This window comes from Salvelinus fontinalis, chromosome 11 (assembly GCF_029448725.1).
Source record: "Salvelinus fontinalis isolate EN_2023a chromosome 11, ASM2944872v1, whole genome shotgun sequence".
NCBI lineage: Eukaryota > Metazoa > Chordata > Actinopteri > Salmoniformes > Salmonidae > Salvelinus > Salvelinus fontinalis.
Window position 1 is genome coordinate 10,844,163 of NC_074675.1, and position 17,873 is coordinate 10,862,035.

At 40.8% G+C, this 17,873-nt stretch overlaps 3 protein-coding genes across 4 annotated transcripts; 1 reads left to right on the forward strand and 2 right to left on the reverse strand.

The window, feature by feature from the left end:
* Window positions 1–1,498: 1,498 nt before the first annotated feature.
* Window positions 1,499–7,430, forward strand: LOC129865003 (probable polypeptide N-acetylgalactosaminyltransferase 8). The gene is made up of 11 exons (XM_055937388.1): window positions 1,499–3,001; window positions 3,650–3,896; window positions 4,140–4,306; window positions 4,438–4,621; window positions 4,713–4,910; window positions 5,115–5,229; window positions 5,410–5,595; window positions 6,080–6,217; window positions 6,458–6,553; window positions 6,706–6,870; window positions 7,043–7,430. Exons 1-11 carry the CDS (start codon window positions 2,806–2,808, stop codon window positions 7,175–7,177), a joined length of 1,827 nt encoding a protein of 608 aa, XP_055793363.1. The 5' UTR covers window positions 1,499–2,805; the 3' UTR covers window positions 7,178–7,430.
* A 174-nt stretch (window positions 7,431–7,604) lies between these two features.
* Window positions 7,605–10,653, reverse strand: ada2b (adenosine deaminase 2b). Its single transcript, XM_055939180.1, has 10 exons — window positions 10,609–10,653; window positions 10,128–10,485; window positions 9,789–10,008; window positions 9,450–9,660; window positions 9,170–9,297; window positions 8,962–9,052; window positions 8,693–8,801; window positions 8,355–8,512; window positions 7,950–8,152; window positions 7,605–7,704 (listed from the first exon to the last, which is right to left on the reverse strand). Exons 1-10 carry the CDS (start codon window positions 10,651–10,653, stop codon window positions 7,605–7,607), a joined length of 1,623 nt encoding a protein of 540 aa, XP_055795155.1.
* Window positions 10,654–11,485: 832 nt separating this feature from the next.
* LOC129865002 (V-type proton ATPase subunit E 1-like) lies at window positions 11,486–15,774 on the reverse strand. Of its 2 annotated transcripts, none has more exons than XM_055937387.1 (10): window positions 15,694–15,774; window positions 15,506–15,565; window positions 14,736–14,801; window positions 14,322–14,431; window positions 13,978–14,044; window positions 13,765–13,854; window positions 13,264–13,332; window positions 13,069–13,163; window positions 12,807–12,894; window positions 11,486–12,536 (listed from the first exon to the last, which is right to left on the reverse strand). In XM_055937387.1, the coding sequence occupies exons 2-10, from the start codon at window positions 15,536–15,538 to the stop codon at window positions 12,474–12,476; spliced, it is 681 nt and encodes a 226-aa protein (XP_055793362.1). In that variant the 5' UTR covers window positions 15,539–15,565; window positions 15,694–15,774; the 3' UTR covers window positions 11,486–12,473. The 2 variants fall into 2 exon arrangements, with proteins under 2 accessions (XP_055793362.1, XP_055793361.1); XM_055937386.1 differs by having other exon boundaries at window positions 15,662–15,766.
* Between the last annotated feature and the right edge of the window lie 2,099 nt (window positions 15,775–17,873).

The window sequence follows — 17,873 nt, forward strand, 5'->3', positions numbered from 1 at the left end:
CTCAAATCGAACGGTAATCTGTGCCGCTAGGTCATAGTGATCAACAATGCAGCATGGTGCATTACTCCACGTGCTTAACCTACGTCACTTTTGTTTGGAGCCCGGGGCATTAATCGAATCCTCTCCTTGTTAGCTAAGTAACTTTTACTTTCTGTCTCTCCGTTTTTATTTTTATTCACTCGTCGTCATGCAGGGAAAAAGGCTGCATTAATCCGTCTAAACCTCGTCGGCAGTTTCTTTGTTGTATCTTGACTCTTCAGATGAACTTTAAACTCACTCAGTAATGTGGACGGAAACGAAGAAATACTCGTAGATGCAATGAGTGCTTTACTGAAAAGTTGTGTTTCTTACATTATTTAAGGAAGTACCTCTAACAACCGACTTTCATAGTGCTTAGAGTTAGAAATATGAATGCAGAAACCCACATAACGTCAAATACTTAGTCCAATTCTTAACAGAGCAAAGCCCAGGTAAAAAGTCAGTGTAGAAAATTCCCCACCCATTTCCTGACTGACATGTCGACCAGTCACCTTCAATTCCTGTTCCTGCAAGAGTGGGACTTCTTCTTCTGTGGTTTTTAAATAGCGGTTGGCAACCAAAAGTTGCATTACTGCCACCAACTGGACAGGGTTGAAAAAAAAAAATCCATAAGTGATGGGGGAAAACTAACTTAATCCACACAACTAAAAATACATAAATAAAAGTCCCACTTCTCCCTTCCTTCAAATCTCCATATATCTTCCTTCTTGTGCTCTGGGGCCTGAGAGGCTGGTACGGCACGTGACAATACTCCATGCAACTCCTCTGCCGAGAAGTCCTTCAGTCCTTTCTGCCGCATACACAATGATGTCTATTTTCCTGGACTTCCTCTTCACTTTGGCAGTACAATTAACCACCATAGCTATAAATGCTACAAAGTCCACTTTCTTGACGTGTAACATTTCTGGATCCTTCTGGTGAGAGGCAACCCCTGCCGCCTGCAGAGAAGCCCTATCCACCACCATGAACTCTTCAGAATCCCTCAACCCTTCTCACTGCTTCTGCATATGAGATGCTCTGACTAGCCCTGACTCTAGCCACCTCTTTCACCTTCACCCTCGTCGGACACTTCAAAGCCGTTCATGGTTCCCACCACAATTTCAACACTCCACATTCTCCATTCTCCACATTCTCCTGTTTGAAGTCGTGATGTAGTGACGTATGACATACGCCTAGCTTCTTGAAACGGGTCACATATACCAGTAGGAGTCACTGTTCAGGCAATAGTTGCAATGTGGCTTCACGTTTATTTTAATATACCTATTTATTTTGGTTGATGGCATGATGTTGAAAGAATGATGCTGCTTCAAACATAGCATTTCACTATCAACATTGAAACAAGGTAAAATAACATGTGTATAATCAAATATAAAATTCAACATAATTTCAACCACCCAATATAACGGAATATGATAAATAACATTTCAAAAAATTCTGCCTGGAATTTTCTACGTAATTTGAACGTATACATAGTTCTGATGATTATGTTGAAATTAGATTGATGTAACAACCTGATAGTCAGGTTAAGTCAATGTATTTAGGTTGAAGTCTCACCCCAATTTCAATGTTTACAACGCTGGTTGAAATTAGATGAAAACAAACGTTGGCAAATTACGATTCAACCAGTGTGTGCAACCAGTGTTAAGAGGAACATTATTGTCCCCAAACTGAAATACCCTACAGTGCTTTTTTTATTGAATCAAATGGGAATTAGTTATATTATTACAGGTGTTGACAGACAACGTGGCATTTACCTAGTTTGAGATGGCGCAAACTTCCAGGCCCCGTTTCCCTTCTCTTTCATCCGCTTCAATGCCCACCTGGTCTGCGCAAGTATGTATGTTTGATGTATCTCCTTATTGCCAGGTTTATCATTGTTGATATATTTTTCAGGACAAAAGGCTATAAAGTTACAAGGAACACATTCATGGGCCTAAGACAAATATAAGTGACTATTTGCTTCAGTGCACTTTTCATCTGAAAAGCCCTGTGTTTTACACATTCACACATCATTTTGCCAATTATCATATTGACCAAAACTCCAGGACCAGGGACAGTGAGTGATTGACAGCAAGGAGAAGTCCACTGGTCTAGGGGAGGAGAGTGACGAGAAACTCACACCCACTGAGTGCCAGCCAGCCAGCAAGGTATTGTGCACCTCACCTGTAATGGGAATATTTAAGATGACAAAAGTTCATATTTAAATTAGAGGGCTCAACAAAAATGTAAGTATATTTGGAGTTTCTGTTATACATGTGATTTCCAGTGTTTTGTTTGTAAGACTTGGGTTGATGGTCACTAGACTAGAGGCTGTATGTTATGGATTAAATTCATAACTGCTGATAAGGTTGACGCCAGACTGGAGGTACAAGGACAGAGGATACACTGATTATTATTATATTGTGTGAAACAATGTGATTCTGTAGCTGCTGACAAAGTCACTGCCTTCTGTTTTGACTTCCTACAAGCCTGTCGGGCTGGTGTTTACAGAACATTTGTACGCTGATTAGGATATAAGGGTGTTCTCAGAGAAGGCCAGTTAGATGTGTTCTCTGCTTCTGGGCTGGAGTTTTCTCCCTGTTGCAACTTGTAATAAACAAAATAGATTATTGATTGACGATCTGCGACTGCTCTTCTCTTTTGTTCACTTGGAAATGTCTTACATCACCCCTCCCTCCTTTCAGGCGAGCCTGGATCTCAGTGAGAGAGTGAGAGAGGAAAGTCATCCTGTCTGTATCCCCAGGCTGAGCGCTTACACTCAGAGGGATGATGAGGCTAGGCTGGGTCCGAGGGCTGGCCCCTTTGCTGGCCATGGCTGCTGGAATACTCTACATCACATCCATTAAGTGGGAGGTTCATTCTCATGGGGAGAGACTGCAGAGGGCCCATCAGAATGACTCGTCCAGGGGCCAGGACATGCTCAAGAGGCTGGAGAAGATGGAGGCTCACATTGAGAAGCTGTGTAAGTCTCAATATCCTTCATTTAACTGTGACTTACCAGGAAGGGAAATGGCAGTAGCTCTGTCCACGTACTGTACCTGGACTGCAGTCTGCCACTGTTCTAGATGGTTGGGCAGATTTAGAGGGGAGGATTTGAGAACCAATTAGAATCTAGCCTAAAGCTACATGTAGAGTTGATCCCAGAAAGGTATTTCACACTTCACAGTGATTATTGTAGAATCGAATCTGTTCTCAATTAAATAAAGAGTTTAAGAAACTGATAAAGGGTTAGATCAAATCAAACAAATATGGCCCATAATAATTTTAGAATGTTCTTTAATCCTGTATACTGTTGATTGTTGCACAAAATTTGTTACATTTTTCTATCAACATCTGTGTGCCAAAGTTGTCCACATTGTTTACTTTACTTTTACAGTTATGTCAAGGTAATCCTCCAAGGCAGATCAAGTCTTATTGATCAACTTTTAAAAAGCTAATGCAAACAGTGCAAATAAGTTCACGCTTTGTTTGTACAGTATCAAAAGGAGTGACTTATGTGGCTCAACTAGCCACCTGTATTTCATTGATTTGGCAGCCTTAAACAATCTGAATTATACAGTAATAACCAATTAGTTATAGTTTGATGAGCAGCTGTCATGTTTGTCCACAGTGAAGTCAATCAACAACGGGATCAGTCTGAAAGAGGGGCAGGCTGTGAAGGCTCCCGAGGTCAAGAAGGAGAGGAAGGTGGTGAAGAAGTTGTACCCAAACTCAGCTCTGTTTACAAGCTGGGGTGTTGAGCTCTCAGAGGAGGAGCAGAAAGAGGCAGAGGGGCTGTTTCAGATGTATGGATACAACGCCTTCCTGAGTGACAGACTACCCCTGAACAGGGAACTCCCTGATACTCGCGATCCTAAGTAAATCATTTTCCTCATCCCTCCGCCACCTCTACACAGCAAATGATGTCTAACTCAAGATTTCTGAATTCTAACCACAGTCTGTTGCATCCGAGGTCATCAGAGGTTAATTCCATCTTCAGCACTTTTAATGCAGTTTGACAAATGACATTGAAATTGACTAACTTTAAGAGTGAAACAGCAGCTTTGGTGAAGCGAATGAATGATATGAGGTGGACCAAATGTGTTTGTTGTGCCTCTTAGATGTGCTAAGCACCAGTATCCCCATGATCTGCCCACCATCAGCGTGGTGTTGATCTACTTGGACGAGGCCCTGTCAATCATCAAGAGAGCCGTCCGCAGCATCATAGACAAGACCCCCCAACGCCTGCTCAAAGACATCATACTGGTGGATGACCACAGCTCCAATGGTTTGCCTAATTTGTCTCTTCTCACCTCTTAGAAACATTTCAAAGTATATTTGGTAACATTTAGATTGAACGTAGGTGTGGCTTTCAACATTTGTTGTGTATCACTGATTTGAAAGTGTCTGCTTTCACAGAGGATCTAAAGGAGAAGTTGGATGCCTACATCAGCTTCATCCATGAAGAGCGTCCCGGCCTGGTGAAGAGAGTGAGACACTCAGAGCAGCTCGGTCTCACACAGGCCCGCCTCTCAGGGTGGAGGGAAGCTACAGGAGATGTGGTGGCCATCTTGGATGCCCACATAGAGGTCCATGTGGAATGGTAGTCTAAATGAAATATTGCAGTGAGACTTTTTGAACCCCCCCCCCCCCCCCCCCAACATGGTGTTTTGACTCTGTGTTTGTGTGAACAGGGCGGAGCCTCTGTTAGCTCGCATAAAGGAGGACCGCACGTTGGTGTTGACACCGGTGTTTGACAAAGTCCATTTCGATGACTTGACCGTCACACGCTATGGGCCTGCTGCAGATGCCTTTGACTGGGCCCTGTGGTGTATGTATGAGTCCTTCAGACCTGAGTGGTATGCCTTGAAAGACGAGTCACAGCCAGGAAAGTGAGTTGTTCGTGATTTCATCATCGGATGATAGTCCAGTTTCACAAGTCTGTTTGAATAGACAATAAGGAAAGCACAGCATTGGGAGGAAAATCTTCCCTAATATTTACAACTGGATTATTATTTTGCGTTATCTATTCATTAAAATGAATGTCACTTCTCCCAATGTGGAATTGACCATGATTTGTCCTGTATGTTTGTCAGGAGCCCCTCCATTATGGGCATACTAGTGGTTGATCGCCTGTTCTTTGGAGAAATTGGTGCTCTGGATGGTGGTATGAAGATCTATGGAGGTGAAAATGTTGAACTGGGCATCCGGGTAAGCCCCTCTGCTACAGTTTCTAAATGAATGTTTGAAATCAAAGCAGACTTGTGTTTTCAGAATTACTTTCTGTTCTTGAGTCATTCAGTCTGAACAAACCAATCTACATCCAACATCCAGACACTTCAGTCCATATCATTAAACTCTTCCTTCTCTCTTGGTGTTTGGTGTATCTAGGTGTGGCTTTGTGGTGGAAGTGTCGAGGTCATACCTTGTTCTAAAATAGCCCACATCGAGAGGGCCCATAAACCCTATCTCCCCGACCTGAGCATTACAATGAAGAGGAATGCTCTGAGAGTGGCTGAGGTCTGGATGGATGACTACAAACATAATGTCAACATTGCCTGGAACATCCCACTGAAGGTACACTCTTAGAAAAAAAGGGTTCCAAAATGGGTCTAGGGCCCTTCTACCTGGACCGAAACCTTTTTGGTTGCAGGTAGAACAATGTTCCATGAAGAACCCTAGGTGAAAAGGGTTATACATGGAACAAAAAAGGGTTCATCAAAGGGTTATCCTATGTAGACAGCCGAAGAACCCTTTTATGTTCCAGAGAGCAGCTTTTATTCTAAGAGTGTACTGTACAGAACAAACAATTCAAAATCAAGCCTTTGTTCAGGTGCTCATACAGAATAACAATCGTCACTGTTATTGCAGCTTGAAAGAAGACTAGACAGTCAGAATTAAGACTTTGTGTGAAACGTTTACATTATTCAATGCCACAATAAGGATATTGAAGTATGATCTATGTAAATATCTGGAGGGTAAAAAAAGTAGGTGGATAATTGATGGATTTCTCACATGGCCTGTGTTTCTGATTTAGAAATCTTCCTCTTTCTCACCACAGGATCATGGCATAGACATTGGGGATGTTTCAGAGAGGAAGAAGTTGAGAAAGAGGCTGAACTGCAAACCCTTCCAGTGGTATCTGGATAACGTGTATCCCATGTTAGACCCCCTGGGTGACTTGCTTGGTTATGGAGTTGTGAGTGATGCTGAAACGTTTATCATTGTTCTGCACACAGACACACACACAGTCCACTCTGCTGTTCTATTATATACTATTGATTCAGCTACGCGACCAAGACACTACCCACTTTTTATTTGTAAATACATTCATACTTGACATAACACACTCATTATCTATACTGTATGTATATACACTGTACCAGGATGATAATCTGCCCTTTTATAACCGTTTAATCTCTGTCTATAAAATCAACAGCTGGTCAATGATCTGAAGATGGACCTCTGTATAGATCAAGGCCCATTTCCAGGGAACACACCTATTTTATTTGGATGCCATTATTATGGTCCTCAGGTTTGTAGAATCATTGCTTAGTATTTTTTTATTTAACTACATGTATAATATGGTCCATCCCATGGCAGACTTGGGATTCAACCCATACCACAATGCAGTACTGTCAATACCACAGACTCAGAAAAGCCTAAATATCTATCCTCTCTGTCCAGAGCTGTTATTATCGAGCCAGTAGGGAGATCTACATTGGAGGCATTAGGTCTCATAAGTACGACAGTAATCGCTGTCTGGTGGATACTGGCACTCAAACCCCAGGACTGTATGAGTGCAAGGTGGCCAAGCAGAAGGGATTCCACATGCTCTGGGACTTCCAACAGGTGAGTATTACAACACTCTGTAAAAAGGAAAATGTATACTAATAAGCATATTGAAACACAGCGAATTTCAAAGGCAACATGCCCAAAACCATGGCTAAAAGAACTGTAATTCACATTTTTGTGGTTTTTATTGTGGGATGCTGTACAGTAGAATGTCTGCTGTGTTTTAAAGGGAAAAGCCATCCAGAACAGACAGACAAAGAGATGTCTGGAGATTGCCCCAGGGGAGGACACTTACTACCAGCTCATCATTCAGGAGTGTAGTGGGCAGCACTGGAACATACAGAATCTGATTAAAGACTTCTGATACACTGAGATAGTTAGGCCTACTGTACCAGAGACAATACAGCAGGACTATAGGAGTTATTATCGACTGGTTATTATCACCCTATCACTTCGTTATGAACACATTATCATCATGCTTTGACAAGCCAGTGGTCAGCAGTGAGATGACTGTGTGATCTTAGTGAGCTGTTGGTTGTACATAGCTTCATGGGGACAGATGTACATTCCTCACAGAATGTGAAATGCTATTGAGCTGTGTTCTCCTTGGTCCTGAATGTAAATGCAAAGAAAGAATAAATATGATTCCTGTATTTCCGCTCATTTGTGGTTTGTTATTGATTCACTGTAAATTTTCACCAAAGAGGGTCATAGAATATGTGTCTGCATTGACATCATATAGAGCTGAGTTGACATCATTGTGGTTTTGAAGATGTCCCGTCCTTGACTGCTCAGGGATTACTGTCTGAGTTCTCAGAGATGAACTTATCCCACATCCTCTGCCACATGGCCAGCCCTCTCTCCTTCAACTGTGATGGCAGTGAGCTATATCTATGGTAGAGTCGTGGTTACTAGGTCATATAACTACAACTTTGTCAAACATACTTTTCACGACTACAAATTAAGCAGTTGTTAATCTCCGAACCCAATCACCCATACGCTAGCTAGCTATGTTAACAGTCATGAGAGATGAAACACTTATTATCCAGAGCAAACAGAGGTAATACCATCAAGATACATGAAAGGTACATGAAATACTATTACATTTAAATTCTCGAAACAACTCTTGACCTCACCTTATGGAGTTGATGGCCAGCTCCTTGAGAGTGCCCAGGTTAGCCCTCAAGCCACCGATGCCCACATACACCTCATAGAAGTCATAGGAAAGCCCAGTGGTCCCAAACAGGGACGGGTCATCAGAGCTGACCACCATGGGGTGGCCCTCAGACATCAGCACAGCTGCAGGGTGGTTCCTTAAGTCGGACACCAGCTTCAGCACCTGGTCATAGACACACAGGGATTCAGGGACGTCAACACTGATTTAACTCAATGGACTAATGACAACTGACACAGAGATATCTAGAGTTACAGTTAAGATTAACATTATTGTCATCCAACTGAAATACCCTACAGTGCTGCTTTTTTATTTAACCAATGGGAATTAGTTGTACTATGATGAGTACTGACAATATGGCATTTACCTGGTTTGAGATGGGGCATACTTCCACGGCCACGTTTCCCTTCCTGGAGAGCTCCTTTGCCAGTGGGTGGTGTGCCAAGGCATACCCATGCCCAATACGTGTGGTGTTGAACAGTAGGGCATCCAGAATGTTTTCATCCACTTCAGTGCCCTTGTGGTCTGCGCAAGTATGAATGCGTGCACACACACACACACACACACACACACACACACACACACACACACACACACACACACACACACACGTTATACTATAAGTGCATCACAATAATGTGTATATACCGTGGATTTGTTTTTGTTAATTACACAATTGTTTTAAATCAATCATCCTATGCTTGCCAGTCTCTCCTGCATGAAAGAAGTATGGCAGCGTGACTCCAAGCTCTGCAGGTAGAGATAAGGCCTCCCTGAAGAACCAGAGAGGTCTTCCCCTATCCTCCCTGCCAACCTAAAACCACAAAAGAACAGTTCATTTTGCAATGTGTGTCAAATAGATGCAATGTAATAAATACTTATGTAAATGTGTTAAATCATGAAATTGTTTGTTTATTTATTTTCAGTAATGAGTGGGCATAATGATTGGTTCTACCCCTGAAGAGAATTCTCACCAGGTCGAATCCTGCAACAAACTCTGGGAAATCCTTCTGCATCTGAATGGCCTCTTTTACAGCTGCTTTAACATCAGACACACTTAAAAGCCTAAGGTGCACACAAGGGCAGTATCAATCATTCTATTGTTTCCATTGCAACAGGCAAGCTCAATCAAGCACAGATAGTGTCCGAAATTATTACAAATAGTATTTGTCTGTACTGTACCTATGGACGGAAATGATGAGTCGAGCTCCTAGAAAGCTAGGGTGTTCAGCCACAAACTGTTGAGTGACTTCCTGATAAGTCCTCAGGGTCCAGTCTTTATCATGGATGCTTCCATCCAGCTCATATGTCTGCAGGATGTGCAGAATAAAAACAGGCAAAATACATCACCAAAAACCATTGGGGGGAAAAAAATCTAGGTATCTAATATAGCCTAGGTAACATGAAATTCCAGCTCACTACATTGCCCAATATACTTTTGATTAAGGCCCACAGTACTAACCCTTGATAGTCCAGTTCTTAGTTCCAGGTACATGATGTTGTCATGAAACAACTGTTCTAAGCCCTTGTAGAGAAAGTCTTTAAACACAGGAGCGTAGGTGACCAGCCCAGCTATGGCCACGAATGCCATCTCAAACCTCTCCCACACTGCATCTTGGCTCGGGTAGGTAGTGTCTGGATCCTCAGTGAACAGTGTGAGGTTCTGCATTAAGCTGGAAAAACATCCAAAAAGACAATAAACTACCCTACCATGAATAAGAAAGTTGTCTTTTTGCTACTACATGTGTTCATTCAATAACACCTATTTGAATTGCTTGGCTCTAATGATATAGTAGGCTACCTGTAGTCAAAGTCTGTAGTATCCGCCATGTTGGCTCTCAAGGTCTTCAACAGTTGCCAGTAGAGGCAGTCCCAGGTAGGGAAGGGCCGGCGACTAGAGAAGACGAACCGTACAGACCTGCCCCATGTGAAGCAGATGTAACAATGGGGCCTGTACGTGATGTTCTTCACCAGCCAATCAACACTCACCAGGGATGAGCTGTGGATGTGGAGAGCTGCCCCTGTGACCCAGTATCGAGAATGTACTAAATGCAGTTCAATTGATGGTAACGTATTTATAAGGTGAGCCGAGGTGCTCCTCAGCTGCACTAGAGCTGTGGGACTGTATTACTTGTCTTACCTTTGGGCATCCTTTGCAGCAGGCTAAAGATGGGACTCTTATGGATGAGGGGCCGTGCCTTGAAGAAGTGAAAGGCAGGAGGGAACTGGGCCGCAGCCATCTCTTGTTCTTTTAGCTTGCGAAGGTGTGCGTCGAGCCGCTGCTCTGCACCTGTCAGCTGCACATGACCTCCTGTCTGCCTGGAGGCCTCCTGGTGCATCATCGTCTCCCTCTGACGGGGGTCAGGGGTCCCGCCACATACCATCACACAGCACATCACAGCTGCCAACTGGAGGGTGATGGTATACCTCCCTCCAGAGGGCAAAACCACCTTGTTCTGCAGTGTCATTGGAGGTTGGAAGAACCAGCTATGGAAATCCTTCGAGGCCACTCATTCAACTGAATACTAGATTTAATTCAACAATGAACAAAGAGTTTTTCAGAGATTGTAATTTAGAACACTTTTTAATTTAGAACACAAGGTACTACTGCAAACCTATACGCTGATGCTACTAGAGAAAATGGTGCTGACGGGTAGGGCTGCCATGCTTCAAGCTCTTAGGAAACTTAGCAGTATTTTGCTTTTTTACATATAATTTCTTACATTATTAGCCCAGGAATTTTTTGTGTTATTACATACAGCCGGGAAGAACTTTTGGATATCAGAGCGGCGGTAACTCACCAGCTTTACAACCAGGAATACGACAGTCACTTTAATAATGTTTACATATTTTGCATTACTCATCTCATATGTATATACTGTATTCTATCCTTTTCTACTGTATCTTAATCTATGCCGCTCCGACATTGCTCGTCCAAATATTTATACATTCCTTAAATTTAGATTGTGTGTATTGTTAAATGTTACTGCACTGTTGGAGCTGGAAACACAAGTATTTCGCTACACCCGCATACAATTTGACTAAGAACAATGAAACACAGCCCTGAACAGGAATGTTGAGATAATCATACAATTTGAATCAAACAATTGAATTCAACCAAAGTTTACATTAATAAAATAAAGCATACTTACAAATGAAAATCAACAGAAGCAAAGTATTCTACCCTTCCCTTATTCACTTTTTCCTTCTCAAGTGTGCAAACCTTTCTCAATAAATTACCCCAGTACTATGCTATTTAGTCTGAGTTGACAGGCTCACAATACCATTGTGTTATACCCACTTACTTAATGGCTGTTGCTAGTCAGCAGAAAGCAGCCCAAAAATGTAACATGTCATCAGATTCTCTGGAGGGGCCATGGATGATTCAATTTAATAAATAACAAGAGACTATAGTCCAACTCCTTTGTCACCAAAAAATGTGTGGTATTACAGCAGGATAGAGAAATCTGTGTAAGTCAAAAAAGAGCCGGCAACTGATACTATCGATTTATACTTTATAACATATTTTCACGACAACCTCTTCAGATGGAAATATTGACCCTTCCTTCTGTTTCATGATACAACAGCAGACATTACATCAATAAATTAATTGGATTCAATAAGGACATAGTTGGTCTTCAATGTTTTTCCGGCATCACTTTTAATTGTGATAGATGGGAACAAATAGCTATGGGTGAGTCAATGCTCCATGCAATTTTTTATTATATTTTTTCATGAGAGGAAGATGTTATTAGACGAAATAAGGAACCGATACAAGATGCATCGGCTACAATAGAGCCCCAGAGTGAAGGTGTCACAATACCCATAAAACCTAGCAGGCAAACAATGAAATGGTTCCGATAATTTTCCCACCATAATTTTTTCCCTTAGGTAAATTTAGAAACACGTACACAGGGCTGTTTTGTGTAGGCTTACCCTGGGGTGACGTTTTGATAACCATGTAAATCTCTAGGACAAGGTGACTTATCAATATATTCTGCTCTATTTACTCTCATATCCGAAAATGCTAGAGATTCTTACCTTTGCCTCGATTCGTCAGTCTCGTCCCGCATTTGTAGTTCTTTATTATAGCCACATTAGCGGTTAATTTTTTTGAGGTTAATACAATGATAAAAGTGACCTTGTCCTAGAGAGATTTATACAGTTATCAAAACGTCACGCCAGGGTAAGCCCACACGGGCTGATGACTCCGGTGTGTAAACGGTGTGTAAACCAAGATCCCCAGGGGGAGCAGCAGATCCATTAACACTGTGCAAAAGTTGCTCCTCCTACTCATATCTGCAATGAAGTTCAACTTTTATACTGTCCCAAGATATACAGAAATACAACAATACATGACAAAACAACAAATGGTGTCTTTTCCATTTCTAACTGCGTTTTTGGAATTCTTCTCACAGACACAGGAATGGTAACTTTCACACAACAAAAATAAATAACTCCTCTTCAAGACGATGGATGGAGACACTCAGTCCAAAAACTTGCGGTTCTGGTTCTGACCAAAGAGAGCCACTCGGATCTCAGGCATCATCTGAGCAGAAAGACAGACACTGGATTAGTGCCAAGCTGAACCTCATGAAAAACCACAGAGTAAGGGGCCAAACTATATCTGAGAATTTGCAGTACAATCATGTGCAAAACTTCACAGTGTATACATCTAAAGAATCATGGTAAGCCGATAGCTTTATGCGAGGATATTCACACTGTTGGTTGTTTATATAGGAAAACTGTCAATGAACTAGATGTGCTAGCTGTTCATAGTGCCATTATAGTTCCTGTGAGACTGTCCCTGTGCCCTTACCTGCTGAGCCATGAGGTCCAGTCTGCTCTCTAGGGTGTTGGACACCTTGATCTTACCATCAGCGTTGTAGATTTCAATACCTCCAGAACTGAAGGAGACATACAAACATCTTTGAATTAACTCATGAACCCTTGACTGACACCTTAGAAAGACCACAGAAGACAATTTTTTGCAATGATGTGTTAATCAATCAATACTAATTCAAAGTAAAACCTATTTGAAATGAATGGGTTCACATTGAGACAAGGGACTGTCTTCTTACATGTCTGGGGACAGGAAGTTGTCCTGGTCGATGCGAACCTCAATATTGTTCTTCACTGCTGCTTTATAGATGGGAATGGTCTTCTGGATAGCCGTCTGAATAGGAATACAACATATGAATCATGCATCAACCCGGTATGCAAGGAAATACACTTGAACAACATTGAACTGTTAGAGTGAAAAGGATCTTTCTGACCTGAAGCACCTGCAGGTCCTGTTTACGACAGCGGATGGTCACTTTGGTCTCAAGAAGCTGATAGAAACCCTAATATTAAACAGCAGAGCAACAAACACATTAAAAACATTTGCTTTAAATAAAATCAAAAACTCACCGCACAACACCTTTGACCTAAATAACATGCAGGCCTATGTACAGCATACTAATATGTATGCAGGACTGTGTAACTGATCAACTATACTGAATGGAACATATGAATGTAGGCCTAAAATAATAGTTATCTCTGTTTCTCTCAGCGTTATCCCAGTACAGGACCTTTTTAAGTTCTGATGGTCTTATTTTCCACGCATGTAGCTCTCCTTGAGCGGTTCTTGTCGATTCATGTTCAGTATTATGTCATGTTTTATGTTCTGTGTGAACGTCAGGAAGAGTAGCTGATGCTTTAGCAATAGCTAATGGGAATCCTAATAAAACACTAAAACTGTGACAAGTATTGCATTATTTCAAAATAGGCCTCACCTGCAGAACCAGCCCGTCCATCAGTGCTGGGTACCTGGCTGGGTCCTTGGCTATGTTGGCCAGCCGTTGACGCGCCTCGCTCAACATTTCCTGAGTACACACATTGAGAGGGTTAGCCTATTATTTACATAGAATGCGGTGCTGTAGCAGAACATCATGCCTCTGGCTGTGTTTGAACAAAATAATATGCCAGCCAAGACAAATTAAACTTACTGAAATCATGTCGTCGCGAGCCTTTAACACCTTCAGACGAGCCTGGTTCATCAGGTTAGACATTTGACTGTAGAGGAAGAGAGGTAAGTAAACAAGAGGCTGTGGCACAGGACCACATCACAAGTACAAGCAGGTTTAAGCCATAGCTACTGTAACATATACTGTGCTTATTACAATGAATGAGCTGTTGGATGTGACTTCAAATTTAGAATATAAAAGACTTAAAGGAAGTTGTGTGTCAGACAAATGCCTCTTTAGAGAAAGAAGAGATTGAGGAAGTCTCTGAGGGAGCTGAGAGACTAGCAGCAACACTGCCTGAGCTGTAAATAAAAAGAGTGACTAACATTTTCTTCTGCTGCTCGATCTGCTTCTCTTTCTTCTCGTAATACTCCATGATCTTTAACCTCTGGGTCTGCACCAGACGGCCCTTCTCGATGTTGAACTCCTCTTCCGCCTGCAGGGGGAGACACTTGTCACTCAGAGCATGCAATGAGGAGGCCCTGTCTTTATGATGGTAGGGTCATTCCTCACTGTTGAGGATACATTTTAAGAAGCATTGAACCAGTAGAACTTTTAAAAAGGTACAACTAAAATTATTGATTTAATTTAGTAAATTCTCATTACGTCTTAGAGGGATCATGCTTTCTTATTTTAGTTGAATGTGCCTATGCAAATCTTTTGAGTTTGTGTTTGCTGAAAACACACAGTGTGTGTGTGTGTGCTGAACTATGCCAGTCACTTGTGAATAAGCACTGTACCTTGGCATCAATTTCCTCTGCCTTCTCATTGGCCTCCTGCTCAATGAAGGCCATCATGTGTTTGATCTATATACAGTGGGAAAAAACAGTGTGAATTAGAGATGAGTTGACAGTAAAAGACTCACCACATTAGGCATGCTTTCCAAGTCATATTTCATACTGAAGAGAGTCAAGAGGCAGACTTAAAAAGCTTCATTACCCTGTACATTAATTAACTTGTATCTTTTGGTTCCACAATGTGGTGTGGAATGTGTCTGCCTGGTGTATAGCTTACGTTTCTGTTCCATAATTTTCCATGTAATGTTCATCTAACAAAACATGTTTCTAAACCATAAACTACAGAGGGAACTGTAATTATGAAGCCTCCTAATCAATTCTACTTTAAATACAGTGCATGATAAGGGTTGGTGAGACCAGACACCCAGACATAGGACTCCTCAGCTGACCATGGGTTTTACCATCATGTGACCATATATTGCATCTCTCCCTCACAAATACAGCACTGAGTAATTGTATTTTGCAATTAGATGTCTAAATTCAATTTACTAACAATTAAAAAGTCCTAATCATACTAGACATTGTGATTGTATTTTAGTAGTAGTATTTCAGATTTTTTTCAATGACAACCATGGCATGATACAATCACAATCCTGCTCCTTACAAATATACAGTTGAAATAATTTATGATAAGAAAGGAAAAAGGCCTAAATAGAGCAGTAGATGGATAGACGGGTGAAGGTTAAAAGGCTGTAATTGCAATGTAACGTTACCTGCTTCTGAACGTCGGCATCGCTGAGCGCCATGGTTGCAGCAGTCTAGGATCTTGTTTCCTTGAAAATATAAACACCGTGATTTCAATACAATAAATGCAACATGCTTTAAAATATTATAAATCCTTTAGTGCGATGTATCAATTAATTAAATACCAGAGAAATACAGCCAGGAATGTATGACTTAACCGTTGTAGTCGTGACTAAAGATGTCTACACTTGATCAGCTGATTTTCAACGTCACATGATGTTTACTTCCGGTCTCACCCACCATTCAAATGTGTGACGACTGGTAGTGTATGCTACGTTCGGTTAGGGGGATATAGTATATATTTACAAAAACAGGTGAGTGCAGTGGATACATTTGTAAAATATATAATAAACAGTGTTGGAAAAAGTACACAATTGTCATACTTGAGTAAAAGTAAAGATACCTTAATTGAAAATTACTCAAGAAAAAGTGAAAGTCACCCAGTAAAATACTACTTGTGTAAAAGTATTTGGTTTTTAAATATAGTTAAGTATCAAAAGTAAATGTAATTGCTAAAATATACTCAAATATAAAAAGTAAAAGTAAAAACTCATTTCAAATTCCTTATATAAAGCAAACCAGACGCCATAATTTTCTTTCACACTCCGACACTCCACCATAATTGACAAATAAAGCATTTGTGTATGTTTAGTGAGTCTGCCAGATCAGAGGCAGTAGGGATGACCAGGGAGACTCTCTTGATAAGTGCCTGAATTTGACACGTTTCCTGTCCTGCTAAGCATTCAAAATGTAATAAGTACTTTTGGGTCTTAGGGAAAATTTATGGAGTAAAAAGTTACATTATTTTCTTCATGAATGTAGTGAAGTAAAAGTAGTCAAAAATATAAATAGTAAAGTACAGATACCCCCAAAAATTACTTAAGTTGTACTTTAAAGTAAGTATTCAACCCCTTTTTTATTGTAAGCCTAAATAAGTTCAGGAGTAAACATTTGCTTAACAAGTTACATAATAAATTGCATGGACTCACTCTGTGTGTGTAACGAATGTGAAATGGCTAGCTAGTTAGCGGGTACGCGCTAATAGCGTTTCAATCAGTTACGTCACTTGCTCTGAAACCTAGAAGTAGTGTTGCCCCTTGCTCTGCAAGGGCCGCGGTTTTTGTGGCGCGATGAGTAACGATGCTTCGTGGGTGACCGTTGTTGATGTGTGCAGAAGGTCCCTGGTTTGCGCTCGTGTCGGGGCGAAGGGACGGTTTACAGTTATACTGTTACTTGTGCAATAATAGTGTTTAACATGATTTTAATAGTGTTTAACATGATTTTTGAATGACAGTTGCTCAGTTGCTCACTCTCAGTTGCGGGAGAGGAAGGAAACTGCTCAGGGATTTCACCACAAGGCCAATGGAGACTGTAAAACTGTTAAGAGTTTAATGGCTGTAATAGGAGAAAACTGTAGATGGATCAACATTGTAGTTACTAACACAGTACTAACCTAAATGACAGAGTGAAAAGAAGGACACATGTACAGAATAAAAATATTCCAAAACATTGCATCCTGTTTGCAATAAAGCACTAAAGTAAAACTGCAAAGAATGTGGCAAAGAAAATAACATTATGTCCTGAACACAAAGTTTTATGTTAGAGGCAAATCCAAAACAACACATCCCTATATACTATTCATATTTTCAAGATTGGTGGTGGCTGCATCATGTTATGGTATGCCTGTCATCAGAAAGGACTCGGGAGCTTTTTAGGATATAAATAAACAAAATAGAGCTAAGCACAGGTTAAAAAAAACACAAGGCCAAATATACACTGGAGTTGCTAGTTTTGACTTAAATCGTCTTGAAAATCTATGGCAAGACCTGAAAATGGCTGTCTAGCAATGATCAACAAACAACTTGACAGAGCTTAAAGAATTTAAAATTAATAATTCTCAAATAGTGTACAATCCAGGTGTGCAAAGCTCTTAGAGACTTACCCAGAAAGACTCACAGCTGTAATCGCTGCCAAACGTGATTGTAACATGTATTGACATAGGGGTTTGAATACTTATGTAAATTAGATATTTCTGTATTTCATCTTCAATACATTTGTAAAAATTTCAAAAAACCTGTTTTCACTTTGTCTTTATGGGATATTGTGTGTAAATGGGTGAGAGAAAAAAATATATTTAATCCATTTTGAATTCAGGTTGTAACAACAAAATGTGGCCAAGGGGTATGAATACTTCTTGAATGCTTGTATTAAATTAATTAAAGCTGTCAAACACGGACTTCTCACTGAATATCTTTCTCAAATGTTAATATTTTAATTAGAAGGAAATCAATTGCGGATAATGTCAACATCAGAGGAGACTGGTGGGAGGAGCTATAG

Coding starts and splice junctions, on each gene's coding strand:
- LOC129865003 (XM_055937388.1), top strand. CDS start 2,806: ATGATGAGGCTAGGCTGGGTCCGAGGGCTGGCCCCTTTGCTGGCCATG. Junction 5,596..6,079: donor CCTGGAACATCCCACTGAAG/GTACACTCTTAG, acceptor TTCTCACCACAG/GATCATGGCATAGACATTGG. Junction 6,871..7,042: donor TGCTCTGGGACTTCCAACAG/GTGAGTATTACA, acceptor TGTGTTTTAAAG/GGAAAAGCCATCCAGAACAG.
- LOC129865002 (XM_055937387.1), bottom strand. CDS start 15,538: ATGGCGCTCAGCGATGCCGACGTTCAGAAGCAG. Junction 13,855..13,977: donor CTCGCGACGACATGATTTCA/GTAAGTTTAATT, acceptor GTGTGTACTCAG/GAAATGTTGAGCGAGGCGCG. Junction 12,895..13,068: donor AACTTCCTGTCCCCAGACAT/GTAAGAAGACAG, acceptor TGTCTCCTTCAG/TTCTGGAGGTATTGAAATCT.
- ada2b (XM_055939180.1), bottom strand. CDS start 10,653: ATGGCAGCCCTACCCGTCAGCACCATTTTCTCTAGTAGCATCAGC. Junction 9,053..9,169: donor CTCATCATTTCCGTCCATAG/GTACAGTACAGA, acceptor TGTGCACCTTAG/GCTTTTAAGTGTGTCTGATG. Junction 7,705..7,949: donor CTGGCCATCAACTCCATAAG/GTGAGGTCAAGA, acceptor ACTCTACCATAG/ATATAGCTCACTGCCATCAC.